The sequence below is a fragment of the Chenopodium quinoa genome, unplaced genomic scaffold (assembly GCF_001683475.1).
Source record: "Chenopodium quinoa cultivar QQ74 unplaced genomic scaffold, ASM168347v1, whole genome shotgun sequence".
NCBI lineage: Eukaryota > Viridiplantae > Streptophyta > Magnoliopsida > Caryophyllales > Amaranthaceae > Chenopodium > Chenopodium quinoa.
In genome coordinates, this window is record NW_018744718.1 from 2214590 (window position 1) to 2237157 (window position 22568).

At 36.5% G+C, this 22568-nt stretch overlaps 3 protein-coding genes across 7 annotated transcripts; 1 reads left to right on the plus strand and 2 right to left on the minus strand.

Annotated features, from left to right (window-relative positions):
* Nucleotides 1-5657: 5657 nt before the first annotated feature.
* On the minus strand, nt 5658-12468 carry LOC110703337 (MAR-binding filament-like protein 1-1). 2 transcript variants are annotated; one of them, XM_021881129.1, is made up of 4 exons: nt 11811-12468; nt 8160-8203; nt 7914-8054; nt 5658-7707 (listed from the first exon to the last, which is right to left on the minus strand). In XM_021881129.1, the coding sequence occupies exons 1-4, from the start codon at nt 12097-12099 to the stop codon at nt 5911-5913; spliced, it is 2271 nt and encodes a 756-aa protein (XP_021736821.1). In that variant the 5' UTR covers nt 12100-12468; the 3' UTR covers nt 5658-5910. The 2 variants fall into 2 exon arrangements, with proteins under 2 accessions (XP_021736821.1, XP_021736822.1); XM_021881130.1 differs by having other exon boundaries at nt 8160-8200; nt 11811-12465.
* A 1525-nt stretch (nt 12469-13993) lies between these two features.
* Nucleotides 13994-16293, plus strand: LOC110703338 (trihelix transcription factor ASIL1-like). The gene has a single exon (XM_021881131.1). The coding sequence runs from the start codon at nt 14793-14795 to the stop codon at nt 16029-16031; it is 1239 nt and encodes a 412-aa protein (XP_021736823.1). The 5' UTR covers nt 13994-14792; the 3' UTR covers nt 16032-16293.
* Nucleotides 16294-16843: 550 nt separating this feature from the next.
* LOC110703339 (pentatricopeptide repeat-containing protein At3g16010-like) lies at nt 16844-21953 on the minus strand. 4 transcript variants are annotated; one of them, XM_021881133.1, is made up of 4 exons: nt 21830-21953; nt 21285-21378; nt 18785-20620; nt 16844-18087 (listed from the first exon to the last, which is right to left on the minus strand). In XM_021881133.1, the coding sequence occupies exons 2-3, from the start codon at nt 21358-21360 to the stop codon at nt 18789-18791; spliced, it is 1908 nt and encodes a 635-aa protein (XP_021736825.1). In that variant the 5' UTR covers nt 21361-21378; nt 21830-21953; the 3' UTR covers nt 16844-18087; nt 18785-18788. The 4 variants fall into 4 exon arrangements, with proteins under 4 accessions (XP_021736825.1, XP_021736827.1, XP_021736824.1 ...); XM_021881135.1 differs by having other exon boundaries at nt 18785-20581; nt 21285-21406; XM_021881132.1 differs by having other exon boundaries at nt 21285-21406.
* Between the last annotated feature and the right edge of the window lie 615 nt (nt 21954-22568).

The following is a 22568-nucleotide window of genomic DNA, read 5'->3' on the forward strand; positions in this document are numbered from 1 at the left end:
ATTAATAAATAGGATTACTCTATCGATTTCTAAATAAATATTCGGGTCTACTCACTATCTAGTTTACCTTATTTACACTTATTTTAGGTCTAATAAGTTCAGTTTATTTAAGATAGGTCAATTCAGGAAAAATAAGTTCAAATAAGTTTAATTTAGGAAAAATAAGTTCTCACAAGGGTTGCCTAAGCTCAAATTATAATTATGAAAAAAAAAAAAGTTCAAAATATAATTAAAATAAGTTTTTAATAAGTTTAGAAAAATTCGAATAAGTAATATTAAATTCATATAAGTACTATTATTAATGATGCTCAAGCTGGGTTTATCCCGGGTAAGCACATTGGTGACAATATTCTCCTGGCTACTGAATTGATCAAAGGCTACTCTCATAAGTTTGTTTCTCCTAGATGCATGATCAAGATTGACTTGAGAAAGGCCTATGACTCTGTTGAATGGCCATTTTTGCAGACTGTTTTAGAAGAGCTTGGTTTCCCTCATTCGTTTGTGAAATGGATTATGACTTGTGTCTGCTCTGTTTCTTACTCTGTGATGGTTAATGACTTTCCTGCTAAACCTTTTTCTGCAAAAAAAGGCCTTAGGCAAGGAGATCCTATGTCTCCTTTTCTTTTTGCTCTATGTATGGAGTACCTCTCTAGGTGCCTTAAGGAAATGACTGGGAATCCTAATTTCAATTTTCATCCTAGATGTGAGAAGTTAGGTATTACCCATATGATGTTTGCTGATGATCTTCTCCTCTTCTCTAGGGCTGATTCCATCTCTATTCAGCTTCTCTTGCAGGCTTTCAAGAAATTCTCTTGTGCTTCTGGTCTGGTGGCTAATTTAAGTAAGAGTGAGGTTTATTTTGGAGGTATCTCTGATTCTGATAAAGATCAGCTGCAAGCTGTTCTTGGTATGAGTAGAGGTAGTTTGCCTTTTAGATATCTTGGGGTGCCCTTGTCTTCTAAAAAGCTTACTGATGCTCAATGTAGGCCTTTGGTTGAAAGGGTTACTGCTAGGATTGGTTGTTGGACTTCTAGACACTTGTCTTATGCTGGCAGGTTGCAGCTTATCAAAAGTGTTCTCTTTGGTATTCAGGCTTATTGGGCTCAGATTTTCATTCTTCCTAAGAAGATTCTTAGGGAAATTGAAACTAAGTTCAGGGTTTTCCTTTGGACTGGGAAGAACACTTATGGAAAAAAGGCCCTTGTCTCCTGGCATCATATGACTCTTCCTAAGGTTTGTGGTGGCTGGAATATTACCTCTATTGGTGATTGGAATAAAGCTGCTATCTGCAAGGTTCTTTGGGATCTTGCTCACAAATCTGACAATATGTGGGTGAAATGGGTGCATACCTATTATTTCAACAATAGGAATATTTGGACTGCCACTACTCCCAAGAAGTGATCCTAGGTTTTGAAGAAAATCTTGACTTGCAGAGATATTATTGATGATATTGGTGGTTGGTCCTCTATTATGAAAAATGGAAAAATGAATATTGCTAAACTCTATGCCCGGATTTGACCTCGGGCTCCTAAAGTAGGGTGGAAAAGAATTGTTTGCAATAACCAAGCCGCTCCTAAGAGTATTTTTCATTACTTGGTTAGCTTTGCTTGACAAACTTGCCACTAAGGACAGAATTGTTAAGTGGAATGCAAGTTGTGATCCTATTTGCTTTTTCTGCCAGAACACTTGTGAATCTGTCTCTCACTTGTTTTTCTGCTGTCCTTATTCTAAGACTATTTGGGAACAGATTTTGATGCTTCTTGATGTGAAAAAAGCAGTTCAACCTTTTTACATTGAACAACAATGGATAGTTAAGAATTGCAGGAAGTCTAGCAGCAAGGGTAGAGTATAATATATGTGTTTTAATGAGGCTATCTACAGTATATGGCTGCAGAGGAATAGTTTGATGTTTACGGGTGACTGTAAACCTGCAGATACTGTCTTTCATGACATTATCTATCATGTTGCTATTAGGTGTAAAGGAACAGACAGGAAGCTGCTTTTGCTTCATTGATTTGGTGTTGCAGTTGCCTGTTGTTTTCCGTGTGTTCTGGTTGGGTGGCAACTGGTCAGCAGCCTGTTTTGGTTGGTTTTGGAAGCTGTTGTTATTGTGTTGCTGCTGCTTTCTTGTTGCTGCTGCTGTCTTGTCTCAGCTGCTGTTTTTCTATTGATGTTGCTGTTGGTTGTTGCTGCTTTCGTGTGTTGTGTGTTATTCTGTTGCAGTTGCTGTTGCTGTTTTGTTGCAGCTCTGTTTCTATTCTGGTATTGTTGCTGTTACAGTCTGTGTGTTGTTTCTGGTTGCTGCTGCAGTGCTGTTTTTGGTCTAATGCTGCTGCTTTTTGTTGTTGTTGCAGTTTTTTGCTGCCTCTGGTCTGATGTTGTGGTTAGGGTGGCAGCTGGTGGTTCTGTGGTGTTCTGCTAGGTGCTGCTGTTCTGGGTTTTGGTTGCTGCTGTTTGGTAGCTGGTGCAGGTGTTGTGTGGGTCTGCTGCTGCTCTAGTTGCTGACCTGAGCTGCTGCTGGTTCTTCTTGGATGTTGTTTGGGTCTGTTGCTGGTTTAGTTGTTGTCCCTGGGTTGCTGGTGTTGCTGTTCTTGAGTTTGTTGCTGCTGTATACTCTGCTTTTTCTGCTTTTTATAGTTAGCATTTTGATTTTCAGTTTGGTTCTTTTTTTTTTGGTGTTTTGCTTGGTGGTTTTTTCATGGGTTGTTGTATTCCTCTTTTGTCTAGTCCTGTTGTTTTGCAGCTGAGTCTAGGTGGGGATTTGCTTTCTTTTTCGGGCTTGGTGTTTCTTGTTGCAGGGTGTCCTGGTCTGTGTTGTTTTTTGTGTTCTTGGGCCGGGTTTCCAAAACCCTTCCTAGAAGGTGGCTGGAAGCTTGGCTCAGGCTGTTCTTGTCTCTTTCTTTTGAACCCTTCCTAGAAGGTGGCAAGAGATTGAGCTTGAACTGTTTGGTGGTTGGTTGGCCTGTGTTTCAGGTCTTGTGGGGTTTGGTGTTTGTTACTTCTTAGCTCCTGGAAGTTGTAACTCCCTCTTTTGGTAATAAAATTCTTCTTATTTACCAAAAAAAAAAAAAATCATATAAGTAAAATTCAAATGAATAGAACACACTCTTAATTTGAATTTTAGCATTATTCACGAAATTCTTTATTTTTTTTTACAAAAAAAAAATCACGAAATCCATTTTAACCAATGCTAATTATTTATATATGAAAAAATAGTCACATTTGCGTCAAATTTGTATAGTGCATAAATGTTATTTTTTGGTGTTGCACTTAACTCCTTGAAGTGTATGCAGTTGATTTGATCATGGATTCATGGGGGTGTGACCAGGGCCCTGGGATGCGGTAGTGGTGTGCTGTTGAGCATTGTTTCTTTAGTATGATTGATTAGTATATATAATACATGTTAATTTTTGAGATTCTATATAAAATCAAACATGTACAATTAATAATTTGGGTATTATCCAAGAATATAGATGAAAATGGATAGGGTTTGGTTGTATAGGGATTTGCAATACCTAATGTGGACTAAGTATTTTTGTTCCATACTCATACCCTACCCGAACCATTAGGGTCTTAAAATTTTAAGACCCTCACTTAGACGGATCCAATTTGGGTCCTTTGCCAACTATTAAAGTACACAATGTACATAAGAAATTAGTTCTATTAACATAAATGAAGGTTATTATTCTATATGGGGTTGACCGTTATCAATATACACCATGAATTTAAACTATTACTTAACCACATTCTGTTTGAGTGAAACGTTTGATAGTTTAATGATTACATTAAAAAATAATTGACAAAGAGAAAATAGTAATTGCACAAAGTCTTATATGTAGCTGATCACACCGTGTGACCAGCCACTATAATGGTTACTTTGCTAGTGTAATGGGAGTTACTTGGTCATTATTAATAATTAAATAAACTAGATTAATCCCATGCGTTACACGGTTTAAATAGATTTTATTTGTTTAAAATAGTTGTCAATATTCTTTATTTAAAAAAGTGTACTCCAATTTTTTTTTTTGGTGAAGGATTCAAAAAAGTGTAATCATAATCTTATTTATTAATTTTGAAAGAAATGTTGTAATTGTTTAGTTTTAGAACTTAGGAGAAAAAAAATGATGTCAAAAATACTTTTTGTGGGAAAAATTTTCATAAGAAATTGACAAGTGTCATTTAATGATGTCAGCATGTTTTGTTTTAGTAATAGTTAATAGATAAAAGGAAAGTAAAACTTTCCTAATAAGTGAATTTAAAATTCTTATTATGATATATTAGGATAATTGAATAATCTAATTTATTTTTGTTGTTTTATTAATACTAATATATTTTATTATTAAAAAAATCTAAAACTTTCCTTTTATTTTAAAATAAAAATCTTAAAATTTCCTAAAAAGTAAAATGAATAAACTTTCTTATAATAATTAAAAAAAAAAAGGAAATATAAGGGATAGGATAGTATGTAGCTTTTATTGCCGGGTGAGGAATCACATTTTACCCTTCACAAACAAAAAAAAAAAAAAAAAAAAAAAACAAAAAAACAAAAAACAAAAATGTCAACCTTATTTCTTCTACCTCCGTATTGTCTTCCATTACACCCACCATCATATTGTCCCCGGCTTCTCCGGCAACCTTGCATTCCGCCTCGAGAGTTTATTAATTGGCTTCATAAAAGTTAATATTGATGCAAGCATTAGGAGTGATGGAAAAGTTGGTTATGGAGTAGTTGCAAGAGATGAACAAGGTGTTTGGATTACCGGATATTGTGGGTATTATCTTGATGATCAATTTGACAAACATGTTGGTCCGAAAGCTGGAAAAGTTGTTAAGGGAGAGATAAAAGCTATATTGGTTGGTCTCTTAATATCAAAAGAAAAGGGTTTCAAACAAGTAGTCATCGAATCAGACTCATGATAAATGCAGTAAACAATAAATGTGGATATGGTATTGGAGTGTAGGGAATTGGCGAATGAACTATGTTATTGTTGCTTTCAACACAAGAAAAGGGAAGGTAATTTTTGTGCATGTTCTTTAATGTATTATCATGTTCTTTTTGTAAATATTTTATATTCTTTGGCTAGGGGTAATCAAAGTTAGACCGGCCCAGCCTGATTTTGGGCAGAAATTTTTCGCCCCCCAAATCGGGTCGGACCCAACCCGTAAATTTAATTTTTTGAGCGGGTTTGGTAATGAGTTTTTATGCATTTTAGTTTTTTTTTTTACTCGACCCGAAAAGCCCGCACGGCCGGACTATTTTGGGCGGGTTTGGGCACCAAAAATTGGCCCAAAACTTGTCCCGACCCGAGAAGTGAGCTGATTTTTTAACGTTGGCCCGGCCCGCCCAATGATCACCTCTATCTTTATCAAACGCAAACATGTTCTTTTTTGTCAAATATTATGTTTTTTTTCAAACACGTTCAACCACCCGAGTAACCATGAAAAATAACATGTTCTTTTTGTAAAGACTTTATGTTCTTTGTAATGGCATGTTCTTGTCAAACACAGGTATGTTCTTTTTCAAACACTAGCATGTTTTTTTTTTTTTCCCATGTTCTTTAAAAATGTCTAATGTTCTTTCGGGTGCACCCGGCCGACCCTGGTGCACTATACTATATGTTAAAACCATCTACTGATTTGAGGTAAAGAAAAAAAAATGCAAGTAGAAGCTTAGAGCACTAGAGATTAATAATAACTCAAATATTCAGTCAAATGTGCCTGTGGATCTTGACAAAAAAGATTTACATACATCAGTTTCTAGAAACTCATCTTTACATGGCAATGGCAATGGCATTAGAATATATTATGTGAAATTACAGAAGCCAGAGAAATTATAGGCTAGAGTAAAATAATGCGCGAGAAAAATCAATGATTAGAACCCAAGAAGGTGGACAATTTACCCGAGAGCTCTCACTGGCTACTTGTTCTTTTCCTCCGGGTAGTTTTCTTTACTGGTGCTGCAGTAGAATCAATAGCAGGCTCAGATTCTTGCTTTGATTGGTTGTTAACAACTGTTTGAGTTTGAGATTCGGTTTCTTCCTCAGAATCACTGTTATTAGCAGGCGATTTTCGTTGCTTAGGCTTACCGTTAGATGCAGTTTTTGAAGAATTTACTTCAGCTCTCAATCTTAAAATTTCACCCTTTGCAGAAGCTAAATCCTCCTCCAGTTTTCTGGCTTTCTTCTGCAAATTCTCTCTTTCAGTACCAAGTCTCATGATAACACTCTGTGCATCTTCAAAATTTTCTAGGGTTTCTTGGGCAGCTTTCTTTTCAGTTTCAAGAGAATTGTTGAGGAATTCTTTTTCCTCCTCGAGACTGGAAATTCGGGAATTAGACACCTCAAGATCTTTAGAAAGCATCAATGATTGTTGATTCATCTCATCAAGTGATCTAGTTGCTTCATTGAGACTGGTCTGGAGAGATTTCCTTGCCTCCTTGTCCTCCAGTATTTGGTTTTCCAAGGTTTGTACTTCACTATTTAAGGAAGCAACCATTTTCTTTTCCTCTGTCAAATCATTGGTTGCACTTTCAGCCTTTTTATACACTTCAACCAATTCCTGCTGAAGGCTATCACAATTCTTGGATGTTGCTGTCAAATCCTTAGACACAATTTCCAGCTCCTTTTTAGTTCTATTCAGAGCCTCCTTCACTGAACTTAGCTCCCCAGCTAGTGTTTCTGAATGTAAAGTAGCCTCATTTAGGCTTCTCTGAAGTGACTCTCTTGTTGTTGAAAACTCTGCTTGAACTTTCGAGAGTTCAGCCTCAAGCCCTGATGACAACTTTCGCGACTCTTCTAACAGCTTATTCAGATCAGATGCTTCAATTTTTGATGATTCAAAAGCTTCTTTTGTCAGTTGAAGCTCCTGTTTTAAACTTTGCACAAATTTGGTTTCTTTATCAAGCATTTCCATATAGTTGTCCCTGTCTTGAGTCAGATCAGATATCAAAGCTTGCTTAGCACTAGCTTCGTTCACAAGCAGCTCGTACTTTTCTTTTAGTACATTCAGTTCACTCTCTTTCTCCTCTAAAAGTCTCCTATCATCAGCTGTCTTTTTCTCAGATGATGATTTCAGATCATCATACTCATGCTCAAGCGTGTTGAGCTTTAATTTTAAATTGTCACGATCAACCGTCAAAGAATCAACACTAACATTCAGATCGTCCAACATCGAATTCTTCTGCTCTAGTTCATTTTGATACTTCAGCAGCTGTTCATTCAAATTTATAATCTGTGATTTAAGGTCATCAACTTCATCCCTAGTTTGTCTATAGGAAGAGTTCAACTCAGTCAGATCAGAATCCTTTTGCGCAAGAGAGGAGTTAAGGCCTTGTATAGTTTCCTCCTTTTCCTTTATTTCTGAACTCAACAAGTTAACTCTTTCTTGCAAGACTGCAACTGAGCCATCCTTCTCCTTCACTTTCTCTTCAAGTGAACCTTTTTCTTTTGCAGCCTTATCAAGTTTAACCCCAAGATCTTCAATATCGAGCAGCAGCTGTTCTATTTTCTGTTTTTCACCTTGTAGCTCTTGACCTAGCCCAGTTATTGTGCTGTTTGCCGACTCTAAACGATTTACCAAAGACAGCTGCTCTTCTTTTGCTTTGTTGAGTAGCTTATCTTGTTCATCCTGTTTGGAAGATAATTTTGACTCAAAGTTCTTCTCCAAGGTTACAATGGCAGCATCCTTTTCCTTCAGTTGGTAGTTAAGCTGCAAGTTTCAAGACCGTTCAATAAGACAATAACACATTAAAAGAATTACCATGTTGCATCAAATATTTGGGGAAATTTCAAGATAAGTAATCAATCACATGAGGAAGCCTTAAAGACTAAATATACAGATGAAAGCAGACGTTGCTAAAAATAGAGGGAAAGGGAAGATTACCTAAAAATAATCAATAAGAAGAAATGACTTACATATTCTATCTTCGCCTCTGATGTTGCCTTGTCCTTTCGCGCCAAAGAATAGAGAGCAGCAAGCACACCAGAACCAAGGAGTCCTATTGCATTTAATAGAGATAGAAAAGGATTCGATGATCCATTTCTTTGACTTGTTTTCTGCCAATAAAAGTTTCTCATTTCAGCTAATAGCTAACTTCACCAAGACAGAAAAAAAGTAAATCAATTTGAAGTATTTATCACAAAGAAAGAAAACAAATAAACCTCAATGGCTTGATTTTCTTCTCCGCTTCTTTCTTTATCTTCTGCTACAAAAAAAGTTACAGAACCATGTAAGAAACTCAGGATCACATAAACAGAAACCGCATTTACCATTAAAGCGTGTATATTGGTACATCTATCTTCCTCCACCCCCTAAAAGATACCCTTTAGATATCAACCCAAAAACCCTAACAATGGTGAGTATCACTCCATGGAAATCCAACCAAGTGTGGGCCAAAAAGATTGGAAAGCTATTAGCCAAAAGCCTTTGAGTCTCTTCATGGAAAACCACCCAAGTTACGCCAAGAACCTCATTGTCGCAATAGAACTAGTGCTCAAATTGCTCTCCTAAGTGAAACACTTGGAGAACTCCTCCAAGATAACCATTGCACATGGACAAGGGGTTTTTTTTTTTCCCAGAGGCAAATCTGCATAATTAGGACTGAGAAGTCCATTTTGAACAGCTAATTCACAACTTAAATCATGAGTGTTAGTGTGTTACCATGTTTCATACTATAAAGAAAATTATTAAACTCTCAATCTGCACCTTCCACACACGCTCTTTTAAGAAGAAAATAGATAAGGGATTTGAAGATATCCAGCTACAATACGGAAATAAGTATTTATTGGCCTCTCAACAGACTATGTATTATTTTTTAACACAGATCACCAAAATTATCTTCACGCCAATTAATGTAGGATACATGCATCTGAAAGTCAACTGAGAGTTTTGGAATATAAACCCTAAGTTACTAAAAAATAATACTTCATAATATTTAAAAATTAATGGGTTCTTTGACCAGAATTAAGTTGAGAAGCCATTTTCTGGCAACTAGATTAGTGTTGTCAATGAGCCAAGCTTATTAAGAAAGAACAAAATTAATCAGTTGATTGAACAATATAGTATAAATCACACCAGAAAGAGAGAGGGGAGGGGGGCAGTGCAGTAAGAACTACAAACAAACTAAAACTGAGGGACACGTCTATTTTAAGGATATATTTCAGTCACCGCCCGCAAAATAATGTAATGTAGAAAGAAAATGTTATAATGAAAGTGGACAAAAAACGAAGAAAAAAAAAAAGAGCAAAAATGGGAGCAGTGTAAGTGAATGCCCAAAAAAAGAATACTAAAATAAAAATTTTGATAGTAGGGGGGGCAAGGGGAGATAAAAAGAGAGGGAAAATGTGAGTGAAAATACCCAAGTTTGAGAAAACCTTAACAAAGGAAATGAATAGACTTTGCAAAACACAATGAGTTTAGGAACAACCAAAAAAAGAAGAGGGTACATTTAAAGTCATGACTTGTCCTCAACGTAGAGTTTTCCCTCCACCCTATCCAATCCCATATTTTCCCTATCCTTAAAAACTCATATCACTCTACGTTAGGTCTTCCCCTACCCCTCACAAGTCACAATCCCATCACTTTGCCACTCTTCAAGCCTCCTTAACAGAGCCTCACTCGATCTCCGTCTTACATGGCCAAACTACCTTAGGTGATTCTCCCTCATCTTGTTCTCAATAGATGTAACCCCTAATTTCTTCCAAATTATTTTATTTCCAACCAACCCTTTCTAAAATTCCTCCAAGGATTTCTAAGATATTGTTTCACTTCCTTAAATAAATAAATAGCAGGACAATTCAGATCAACATCACCTTCACCTACTTAAATATCATCATTTGAGAGGATTGTGGAAGCCATCAGTCGAAAGGGCCTAGAGTCTTAGGCCATTACTGCTTCTTACAGTTTGACTATAACATGTTGTTTGGATAGCAAATAAGGAAGGAAAGAAGGGGAAGGGAATGGAAAAGAAAAAAAAAAAAAAAAAAAAAAGAGGGGGGGGGGGGGGAGCTCCATTTCCTCTCCAAATCTCTCCAATTTTGGAGGAATTATGCTTATTAAAGAGAGAGGGAAAATGGATCCCTCCCTCTCCTTTCTCTTCCTTCCCCCAATCCTTTACCCAAACAAGAGAGTTTGTCCCCCTCCATTTCTCTTCCTTTCTTTTCCTTCCACCCGCTTCTATCCAAACAAAGCGTAAGACTCTTAAAATTTGACCACCACCATGAGAGGATATGCTAAAGGGGGAATTGAGTTGACTACAAATGATGAACTAGTTGAGGCTTCGTTCTTCCTCCGATTGGGAACGATCAACAATAATGATGGACAATTCTCTAGGCTTTGTCCCCTCTCTCTCACCAAGGAAAACAAAAACAAAAAGAAAACACAATAAGAATTCACAAAAACAAGCCTTGCACCAAAATATCTACTCATCCTTTGCAAATAAGAGAACATATAGGCGGTAATGTGTAACAGTTCAAGCTTACTGTTTATGGCAGCTTCAAGGAGGCAACCTCCAGCTAGAGAGAGGAAGAGAGGAAATAGAGAGAAAAGAGGAGGATTTATTATCATTCTCAACATAAGGATCAATTACAGCTTGTTCATTATTTATATCAGCAGCTAACAAATGAATTGGTTAGTAAGCAAATTAAGAGTTAACAGAATTCCTAGTTAAAGGAAAAGAGAACTAGCTCCTATTCTCGTAATAATCCTGTTACATAATGCGATATAAGAACCATATCGAACAGGGAATAAAAAAGGAGTGTCCATGAACCATAGTGACCTAATCATTCATAGATCTGTAAATAGCGAGGATATCAGAAGTCAGAATACACCAGGCTTTGAAAAGCACAGGTAGCAAACAGAGGTAACCCTAAGCACTAAAAGATTATGTTATGAAGTTGAGAAGAGACAGGGGTTTGAACAGAACCTTTAAGAAATCTACAGCCTGCAGAAAGATGGGGAAACAGTATCAAGACTACCCACTATCGAGTCAACCAAGGGTGATCAAGAAGATGAAAAATGATGTAATGGCTTGTCCTCACCTCCTCTCTTTCATCAGACTGCAAATTTCATGTATGCCCTCTAAAATCATTAATAAATAACAGGAAAGGAGGACAAACAAACCATAAAAAACCCAAGGAATTAGTTCCACCTCCATATATCTTTGCTGGTCATGAAGACTCTTAGACACGTCGCATTGTCGCTTGAAAGCTTTGAAACCTTGAGATTAGGCCAATAATAATCTACAAAATCCTTAAACCTGCTAATCCACTTCCTAATTCTATATGTCACTGTCAAATTGCACATTCTTTTACCACCACCAAATCTTCTCTCCTTAACACCACATTCAAAGGATTATAATTTCATCTGAAACTATAAAATGTATGCTGATCCTTCTCAATCATCACATTCCTGTCAATAGATCATCCAAACAGCCCAACTTCCTTTCCTCATCGAAAAGCCGACAAATTATTAGTTAATCTGACCCGCAATCTCCTATATAGATTCCAATACTAATACAGCTGAAATTTCAACTAAACTACTTCACATCAATGTATGACTGGAAAATAATTAATTACCAAATTCAATACATATACAGTAAAAGATGTAACAGTAACAATTCAATACACAAATACAGTGAAATTCGAGCAGAATTCCAGGGTTGAAGAGCATGAAACACCAGATTAAAACCCAGAAAAATCACAGCATCTAAATAAATAATAATCAACACCCATCTCATCAAACACCAAAATTAGCAAATGCATCAAATAATTCCAAACAAAAATTCAAAAATCAATACCCTAAAACAGATTTACCAGAGGCAAAAGCATCATTATTCCAAGGCAAAAGGGGGAAAACTGAGATGCCCAGAAGCAACAAAGCTCTCCTTTTACAAGAATCAATATCTTGTGGGGTCAATTGGCGATGCAAAGAAGCCATTGGAACTCTGCCATTTTTACTGCTTCTTCTTTTACCCTCTGCATTTCGAAGGTAGAGGAAGAGTGGACGAGAAGAGAGAGAAAGAGATGAAGAAGAAGAAGGGTGAGAAGGAGGAGGAGAGAGAAAATGGTGAAGAGGAGAGTGTAAAAAGTAAGAGCTTCCCATTGTTAAGTGTCAATCAACAATGGCGGATTTGGGTGATTTTGTTGTTTCTGAGATAGAGATGAGCTCAGAGACTGACACCTTGGTTCAATGGTGTTTGATTGATTCTTTCTATCTCTATTTTATTTTAATTGTTTTTTTGTCAACAAATAAGATGAGAAAATGTGGCTGAAATATAAAAATGGAATTGAACAAGTAATGGAATGTGATACTTTTTTTTTTTTTTTTTGACAAAATATGATACTGTTATCAGTTTGTTGTCAACTGAGAAATTTTTGGAGCCCAGTCAAAGATAGAAGTGAGTGAGTGACTGAGTGAGTGATGCATAAGCATTTTTAAAGAGAGGGAAAAAAAAAGGTTAATATGAGATAAAGACTAGTAAGTTACGATAAGAAAAATTATTATCGTAGTAGAATATATTACCTTAATATACCCCTTAATGGAGCATTATGATCCATGAATTGTATTCAATTTAGACACATAAATAACACAATTATGAAATTTGTTATATACACCCGAGTGCAAGGTGTACCCAAGTGTATTATGCTCATTTAAATTTATTTTTTTTGCTCATATTAAAATCTAAAATGAGCAAAATTATATCAAATGAGCAACAAAAACACTTTTTGGTGCACCTACCTTCTTTATGTATACCCGGATGTATATAAAATTCCACATGCAATCAAGTTCTCTCTAATGCCCTCTAGACTTGTCGTAAGTGCCTTTTGTTGGAAGCTCAATAGAGTGCTCAAAATAAAAACTCACATACGAGTACTCCGTATAAAGGAGAGGGAAAATGGGTGAACAAAACCTAGGCCATTGTCTTGTGGATAGAATACTTATGTTTTAATGTACCTAATGTATAAAAAGGAGTTAGAAGGCTTAATGGACCACATACATGCACAGCCAGACTAACTTGGATATGTCATTTGTGCTTCTATAAAGACATTTTTTTTTCCTCTCGTGAATTGCATAATATTTTACTTGTCTTTATTAGCAAGATTTCTTAGCCGTTACAAATCAACTGCTACTTTAATTGAATCCTTGATTTTGTTATGTATTTGATTCGATTCCGTGGTTTGCTCTCTAATCAATTGCTACTTGCTTTTATTCTCCAAGTCTAGCCTATTTAAACCCATTCCTTATTCAAACTAAAATACATAGAAATCATCACACATTTATTTTCTTAAAAATTATTCTCTAGTTCTGAGCAAAAATAATTTTCATCTGTGAATTGTGAATGCACACAATTTGCAAAGTGGTGCTCGTTGGAGGGTGACGATGGCAAAGTTTTTACTACATAGGGTAGTGCGATATCGCCCTTGAGGACATTGTTCATCTCCATGTAAGTTTTTATTGCTTTATTTTCAACCTCTTTTGATTCAAAATATGAAATGAATCATCTGAATTTCTATGCAAGTCAACCAACGTTTTTTAGGCAAGTTTAATCAATATCTTTACTACTAAAGTGAACCAATGTCTATAAGGCAAGTTTAAATGACTAAAGAGAATGTTCTTATGGTATTGAAAACAATCTCTTGCCGACATGTTTAATTGTCTGTCCGCCTTGCAGCAATGCAGCCTGCCCTAATGTGTGCATCGATGTCGTTGCTAGCTTGCTACCCTTACGATATACATGATTACATTCCATTGTGACCTGAAGTAGATCCACCTCGACTTACTTTTCTCACCTCCTACAATTCCGATCAATATACATCCAAATAAACCATTACAAATTTAAGAGTTAATGAAGTTTATGATATCAAAACTACCTTCAACCACTTCAACACAAGTACGAGTAATTAAACTAGTTGACATTCACTTTCAACCACTTTAACACAACTACGAGTAATTAAACTAGTTGATATTCACTTTTAACTCGATAATCTCATGTTCTCATCGCCCAATCTCGTACAGCTATCTCTTGGCTCGAAGTAAGAGGCAACATGTGATCTGATGACATGAACGGTAACTGATTAGCTGAAGCACAAAAATGAGATCATCACCATCAGCTGGCCGAGGATAACGCACTCAGCTTACTTTAGCAGGACACATTCCCTGCTCCTCCTTCCTAAATCTTCAAACCCCTTTTTCTCTCTCTTCCAAATTTGTTCAGTTTTCCCTTTTTAATTTCATCTGAAACCCTTGACTGCTATTAAAATAAACAATTTCCATCAAAATATTATTTGGGGTTTTTCAATACCCTTGAAATTGGGCGCTAATCAATGCCAATTTTCAATCATGAACTGTATTTTTTTGGGAATTTTTTCTGGGTCACAAAGATGCAATCTTTGAGGTGAGATTCTGGATTTTTTTGCGTTTTTTAGTCTTTTATGATGGAGATTTTTTGTGGGTTATTACTGAATCTTGAGATTTTTAGGGTATTTTGTTGTTGTTTGTTGTAGATTTCCCTGGATGTTTCAATAAAGGGTTTTGAATTGCATGTACATTTCATTTGTAATTCTGAGCAGATTTGATTAGTTTAGGTATGAATTTAGCCTTTTTATGGAAGGATTTTGAGGTTTGATTGAAGATGCATTGGGGATTGTTTGGAAATTTGGTGCAGAAAATTATTTAGTTGCAGTAAAAGCAGGCCTGAATTGTGAATTTTGTTTTAAGGTAATATTCTTGTGGTTGGAATGCAATCTTAATAAACCAGTTTGAGGTAACTTGTGATTTTGTTGCTTCAATTGAGAATGGAGGATGATAAGGGTAACGGTTCGAGGTATATTTCGAAAACATATGGTCAGAATGACCAGCAAGAGTATGGTTCCTCGCTCCGCCCTAAGGGTTCTGGATTCAGTGATAGGTACCCTAGGGAGAGTAATCAATATCCCGGTGATGAGGAGGAAGATATAGAAGATGAAGAATTAGGGGAAGAAGATGTGGAAAGGAATGGTGTTCGAATGATAGGCAAAGATACTTATGATGATGAGGAGGACGAGGAAGAAGAGGGGGAGGGGGAGGGGGAGGACGAGGAAGAGGAGGATGACTCTGATGATGAAGAAGACGACGACAATGATGATCATGAGGATGGTAAAAGATTTAATGGGAAGGCAGAGGATATCAGCAATGGAAAGCCTAGGAAGAAGCGGAAGTTAAAGACTATAATATCAAATTATGAATTTGCTCCGCGTGTGCCCACCCCAACCGTTCAGAAAGCTACATTGCCTCAAGCTCAACCTACATCGAGTGGGCAAAATTCTGTGGGAGATTGGACTGAAAAAGAGACTTTTGCCTTATTAGATGCATGGGGAGAGCGGTTTCTTAGACTAGGCAGGAAGAGTCTTCGTTCAGATGAATGGCAAGAAGTTGCAGAAAAAGTGTCACAGGAGACAAATGTTGAAAGAACTGATGCTCAATGTCGAAATCGATTGGATACATTGAAGAAAAAGTACAAAAAAGAGAGTACCAGGTTAACAGCAGGTGGAAGTGGCGTTAGCCAGTGGGTTTTCTACAGAAGGATGGATATGTTGCTGTCTTCTTCACATCAGCAAACTGGCCTTTCATGTGGAATTGACTCGGGAGAGTATGTATTTATGAACTCTAACGTGTACTTGAATCGTGCAAATGGATTGGATGAGATGAGAGATAGCCCAGGAAATTCAGATTATCTGAGAGATGAGGACGGCGATGATTCAGATGGACTCCCACCTAAGGGAAAGAAGAATAAAGGGAGAAGAGTTGACGGTTCTTCTGTCCAATTGCTCGCTGATTCTATTGAGAAATTCAGTGAGGTATATGAGAAGATTGAAAGTAATAAAAGAAAGAAGATGGCAGAGTTGGAAAACATGAGGGTGGATTTCCACAGGCAACTAGAAACACAGAGGAGGGAAATTCTGGAGAGAGCTCAAGCCGAGATTGCAAAAATAAGACAAGGTGATGATGATGATGATGAAGAAAATGATCTCTCTGCTGAAAACCTCAGTGGATAATGATCTAATATGTAGTGGTTAGTATTCAGTTGTAGCTCGTAAATAATGTAATTCATGTTCATCGATTGCCTGCTAAATGTTGTACCATATTCTGTAATAGGGGGTTAGCATGGACAGGTTGTATTTTTACAGATTCAGGCACCTCATTTGACAGTTTATATGAGTTTCTTAGGTTAAAGTCGATTCAAAGACTTCAACGCTTGGCAGAACTATATGTATTCCAAATCAATGGAAATTTATAACTATAATGCCTGTTTAAGTCCTTTAGGCCTGCTATTCAAAACTTTGCTGCAGAGAGCTTCTTTTACCACAATAGTTTTCTGGTTTCAAAAATTTAAACACAATTAGCGTCAACAAAGTGTATCTGACTCACCTTTGTCATGAACATTGTAACATTTGCTATCAGCAGCGAAGGCATAATATGGATCCGGCCATCAGCATAGCGTCACTCCTTTCCACTGCACACAGATCGAACTTGAGATGCCCAAGCTTCTTTATGTCCTGGTTCTTCCTCACCATCCAAGATCCAGGTACTTCAGTTCAGTCAAGGAGCAATTGTTCAATACACGAGTTTAACAAGTTCCCAATGCTTCTATAAGGAAGTTTTCCTCAACATTTCAACAACTTCAGGCTAAATTATAAATGGGTTTTTGACATCTCCAGAGCCCCAATATAATCCAAAGATAGGTCACATGCATTCAGATAAGACAATGCAAATGCTCTACTGCTCTAGTCTTTAAATGGATATTTCAAAATAATAGAAAAACATGTTATCAAAATAAACAAATTAATAAAAAATATATATACACGTAGTATATGACTAAAGGAATGTGTTACAATAAATACTACATACTCTGTATGAATCATAAGTTCTTAAAAAGATGATAGTTATGTAACCAAAATATGGAATTAGCGAGAAACATGTCCATCAGTACAAAAGAAGCAATTTCCAGAGAGAGTGATTTTCCCACGCTCAACTCCAAAAGGATTAACTCCAGCTAGATGATGGGCAGCTGTTCCCATCACTTGTAACATGAGAAAACGATAAGAATTAAAATTATTACTCAAAACAAGAACGTCCTCCAGAATGGCATCAAGGTCCGTGTTAAAAATCGCTGCTCTGTTCAATCTGCTCACAAGTAGTTCACAATTCGACTCCACCACTATGGCACTATGTGCTTCAGTCCGTATTTTCTACCAAGACAGAGCGCCATTACTATGGCTTTAGCTTCAGCTATACTAGGGGACCACCAGGCTTTAATGCGGCACACAGCAGCAAGCAGAACCTCTGCTTGACTGTCCCACGCCACCACTCCTAACCTGGCCGGCTGGCCCAATCTTCAGTATTCAGGGCTGCATCAATGTTCAGCTTAATCACACCAACAGGAGGGGCTGACCATGTTTTCTGATGGGAGGGTTTCTTCATCACAGGCTTGGAATAAATTTGTTTTGCATACTTACCTTGTTCTTCCTTTAACCTGAACACACGATTAAGTAAGATGGTGTTTGGCGTTTCTTTCCTGTCAAACATTTTCTTATTTCTTTCAGCCCATAACCACCATGCTAGGATGGCACCACCCTACTTTAATTTGGTGTCAATATTCCTCCCCATCACAGGAGGATTTTGAGTCCCCAACTCCCCATCACGCATCAAGATATTGCACTTAGTCTCCTCCCACAGACTCCTAACTCAAATACATTCATACAGTACATGCCATGGACTTTCTTGTTCTGACTGGCACCAAGTGCAAGAAGAATCCTCAATCAGGTGGCAGCTCTTATAAATAGTTCAGGTAGGAATTGTGTTGGTAAACAATTTCCAAAGAAAGTGCCAGACCTTAGGTGAGACATCAAGGCTCCAAATTTCAACCCAAGCGTGATGAAAATCATCAAAATTACAGCTTTTCCTTAGCATATAAGCTGATTTTACAGAATACTCATCTTTCCTTCGAAAAAGCCCAGGATATTTCATCCTTTGGGGTACTACTGATGGGGATATCAAGTATGCATTTCTGATCCCTAACAAGTACCAAATCAGTCCTCCATTCCATACGCTCTGCATCAATTAGATCACTCTCATTAAAATAATCCTCTAACAAATTAGTCCTCCATTCCATACGCTCTGCAATTCCCATTTGATTATGTTTTTTGTTATGTATAGTTCACTAACATTGGTCAAAGTAGAGCATATGAATAGTGCTTAAGTCTAAATAGGCATATTTATTAAAAAAAAAATGGACTCTAATGAGTATTTTTTTCATCCATTAAATTTATTGAAAAAAATAAATAAATAAATAAATTTTTTTTAAAAAAAAAAAAAAAAAAAAAAAACCCAACAAAACTAAAAACTGTCCTGAGGATGACATATTAACACTAAAAAGGTGCTGTCATAGGTGCATGATTTTGTTTGTTGCTTGGGATGTAAGATTGGAACACGAAGACTTGTTTAGTTGTTATAGATGAAAACAACACTACAAAACATAAATAGCTAGAAAATCAGAAATGCAATACTGTTACAAGTGATGAATAGCTTACTCATGTTACAGCCTCACTTCATCCAATACTATAACAAATGGCTCATCAGACTAATATGAAAACCAAAGAAGCATTATAAAGAAAATATCCTCATAAATCACACAGACATCGACCTATCATTGCACTGGAAAGGTTAGTATTTAGCTTTCATAACCCATGAAAATTTAAGCAAATGAATAGTCAATTAAGGCAGCAACAGTAACAAATAAGCTGCATACCTGACTACTGTACAAAAGTTGGTGGTGTAGGCTCATCATCTATCTTTCCCACTGCCTCAAGAAGTGATGAATATGTTATTTGGTCATACTGAAAACCATTGTTATTCATCTCTTTCATCAATTTCACAGACTCCTCAAACATACCAGCACGACTAAGACAACTAAGCATAGTATTGTAGGAAACAGCATCTGGTTTGATGGGTAAATTCTTCATCTTCTCAAACATTTCTATTGCTTGTTTTGGACCACCTGTTCGAGCCACACCATTTAATATGATATTTCGTGAGTTTATATCTGGTGCACAGCTATTTTCTTCCATAGTCTGAAGCAACCTTTGTGCTTCATTTATCATGCCAGCCCTCGCCAACGCAGACATGAGTGCATTATAAACATAAACATTTGGATTGCAGCCAGCTTTCTTCATCTCATTGAAAAGATCTATTGCTTCATCAAGACAACCACTTTTACCATACTGTTTAATCATCACGGCATAAACTCTAGCACTTGAGGTACCAGAGGTTTCTTTCAGCTCCTGGAATAGCTCCTTTGCAGCATCATATCGTTTTGCTTTTCCAAGGCTATTAATCAGACTGCAATATGCTGCTGGGCAAGGAGGAAAACCCTTCTCATCCATTTCTTCAAGAAGCATCAAAGCCTCCTCAACTCTATGCTTCTTGCAAAATCCATCAATCAGAATGGAGTAAGTGTAAGAGCTAGGAGCAATCCCAACTCCCTTCATTTTGTCGAACAATGCAGAGGCCTGAGCTAGTGGAGCATTGGCTTCAAATAAACATTTGATTACTGTGTTATATGTGACCACATTTGGTATGCACTGCAAAGATTCCATATCTTCAAACACCTTAAGTGCCTCAGCCAAAAGACCAGACCGGCCTAAAACATTTATTAAGTTGTTAATTAAGACAACATCTGGCTTGCATCCTTCTTTTAGCATACTTAAAAAGGTCTCATAAGCCTCATCCACTCGGCCAAGTTTACCAAGTCCCTTAATCAATTCAGTATACGTGTAAACAGTTAGAGAACACCCCTTTTCTTTCATGTCTTTGACCAGATCCAATGCCTTGTCAGCCCTGGCCTGCTTGAAATAAATGGCCAATATTGTTGTATAGATCTTTGCGTTGGGAACTAATCCATTAACCTTCATCTCATCAAACAACCTCACAGCAGAATCGTCACGGCCCAGTTTTCCAAATGCTTGTATCAAAGCACCATATGTTACTGTATCAGGGAAGCAGCTGTCATCATTACACATCTCAGTATAAAGCTCATGCACCTTTTCATAATGACCTCCTTGCATCAACATCAAGATGAGGGAGTTGTAAGTGCTTGACGTTGGTTTACACTTGTGCCTTTTAATCTGATAGAAGATTGAAACTGCTTTGTTCAGCATTTTAGCATGGCCTAAAACTCTCAGAACTTCAGAAAATTCAGATGGGCTAAAGTGACATGAGCTTCGAACAAAGTCTTGGATCGTCTTCCAAAGTTCACTAGCTGATCCAGCTTCAAACAAACAATGGATCAAAGCCATGTAACTGGTAGAGTCATGCTCAAAATTCCTCCTTTTCCCTGCCCACTTAAAGAACTGAATCTTGACATTTATATCAACATCTATTTTAAGAACTTCACATACCAATCTATGATCCACCCTTAGCTTCAGTACTTCCAAAGCCTTTTCAGCATCAGGCCCCCACTTAAATACTTTCAAAATCCTGATAAATCTCTCGTCTAATGCTCGAGCATAACTCTTTCGACTTGGTGACGTGCTTTGGGAATCAGACACTGGATTTTTTACAAGAAACATTTTGACAATCTCATTATCTGCAGTGTGACAAAAGGCATGTAGGAGTGAAGGCACATTATTCAGATGTATATACACTGAAGGACATATGACTGATAGAAGATAGCAGGCAAGAAACAGACTCCAGATCATTTTATTATCATTAAATACTCGACCAATGAAAAGAGCAGAATTCAGAACCGATGTTCCATTCAAGTATCATTTGATGCTATACAAATCATAGTTGTCTAGAAGTGCACTCATTTCAAACACAAACTAAAATGCCTCAATGGTCAGCTCAGTTTATTTTTCCAAGAATATGTTTGTAAACAATTTTTAAAAAAATGATAAATGAAGTTCTAAGATTTAGGAAGAAAGGAAGAAAAATAAAGTATAAGGTTGGTTGAATTGGTTATCTTAAAGTAGAGACAACATAACTTCAGTTCACTTCTTGCTATGTCTTTGTCAAACCAAACTCATGCAAATCCCGCTTATCAACCAAACAATTCAAATGCCACTTCCTAAACTTTCTTCTCTCTTCCGTCCTCTTCCCATCCAATCAAAGCAGCAATTCAAAACTAGCATGGTTTTCTTTTTGGAATGAATAGCCAAAATACATACATTGTTAGTTTGTAACATTATATGCACGACCAAAAACCCTAAAATTAGCGAATTTTACATAAGGATCAATAGCGTGCACTCTACCTGTTTGTTTAATTCGTTGGCATAATCTAGGAATCGTTGATATTGCTCGCCTTCCAGTAGCCAAACCAATCATCATTTCCCCGCGTTAAGCCCCCTATAAGTAAGTTATTTCGCACGAAACCCTGTCAAATGATAGATTAACTCAACAAACCAAGAACACCCCAAAATGAAGAGTTCATCACTTTGGGTTACTCAACACATTGCTAACATTTTCAATTGACAAACAAATTCAGGCTCGTCGCTGAATCAGGGCAAGAGAGGCAGCTGATTTGGGTGATAATTCCATATTTATAGTTCAGTCCAAACATTAAAGGGTTTTGCAACACATTATCAACCAAATTTGATTCAAATATCAAATTAATTCTACTTGTTTAAGCAAACGAATAACAAAATTCTAGCATAGTGATATTGTTTCAGTTAATCACATTATAAACAATAGTGCAATAATCAATCCACCATAAAAGAACCCTAAATTGAGTTAGATTAACGATTAATACTAGATTGTGAAACTGATATTTGATGATGAAGAAAAACAAACATCTTACTTCACAGTAGCTGCTTCAATGGAAGAGAGAAAGCTCAAAAGCCGCTTCAATAAAGGAAAGAAAGCTCAGAAGCCGCTTCAATGGAGAATTCAGAGTACGCTTCAATGGAGGAGAGAGGGTGCAATTAGGCCTTGTTCAATTTGTTTTTTTACTTTATTTATAAAAAAAAAAAGTAAAAAAAAAAATAAAACCTTAGCCGGTTCTGATACGATTATTTCTAGTTCCGTTCAGCTTTAATAAGTTCAGTTCATTTTATTTCATTACATCTCCTAATTTTCTTCTCCTATAAGTTCAGTTCAGTTCTAATAGATACGGTTCAGTCAATGTTTAGGAACTGAACTTATTAGATCTGAACTGAATTGAAGTGAAATGAATATTTTAAAAGAGAAAGAAATTAAGAGCTGAACTGAACTGAACTGAATTTATTAGAATTGAACTGAACTGAACTGAAAATAATCGTATGAAAACAGGCCCTTAGACTTGGTTCATTTAGTAATAATAATTTCATTCATTAAAATTAATTTAAATTCAATTAAAATAATTTCAATTCAAGAAAAATTATTTCAATTTAGCAAATATCGGTGAAGTAAAAAAGGGTTTTACTTTTCAGTAATCCCTTCGCATTTTATTACGAGTACTTACCATTTAGTAAACAGGGTTTTACTCTTTAATAATCCCTTCATATTTTATCATACTGATAAAAAATTCAAGAGAAATGGAGAAATAATGAGTACGAGTA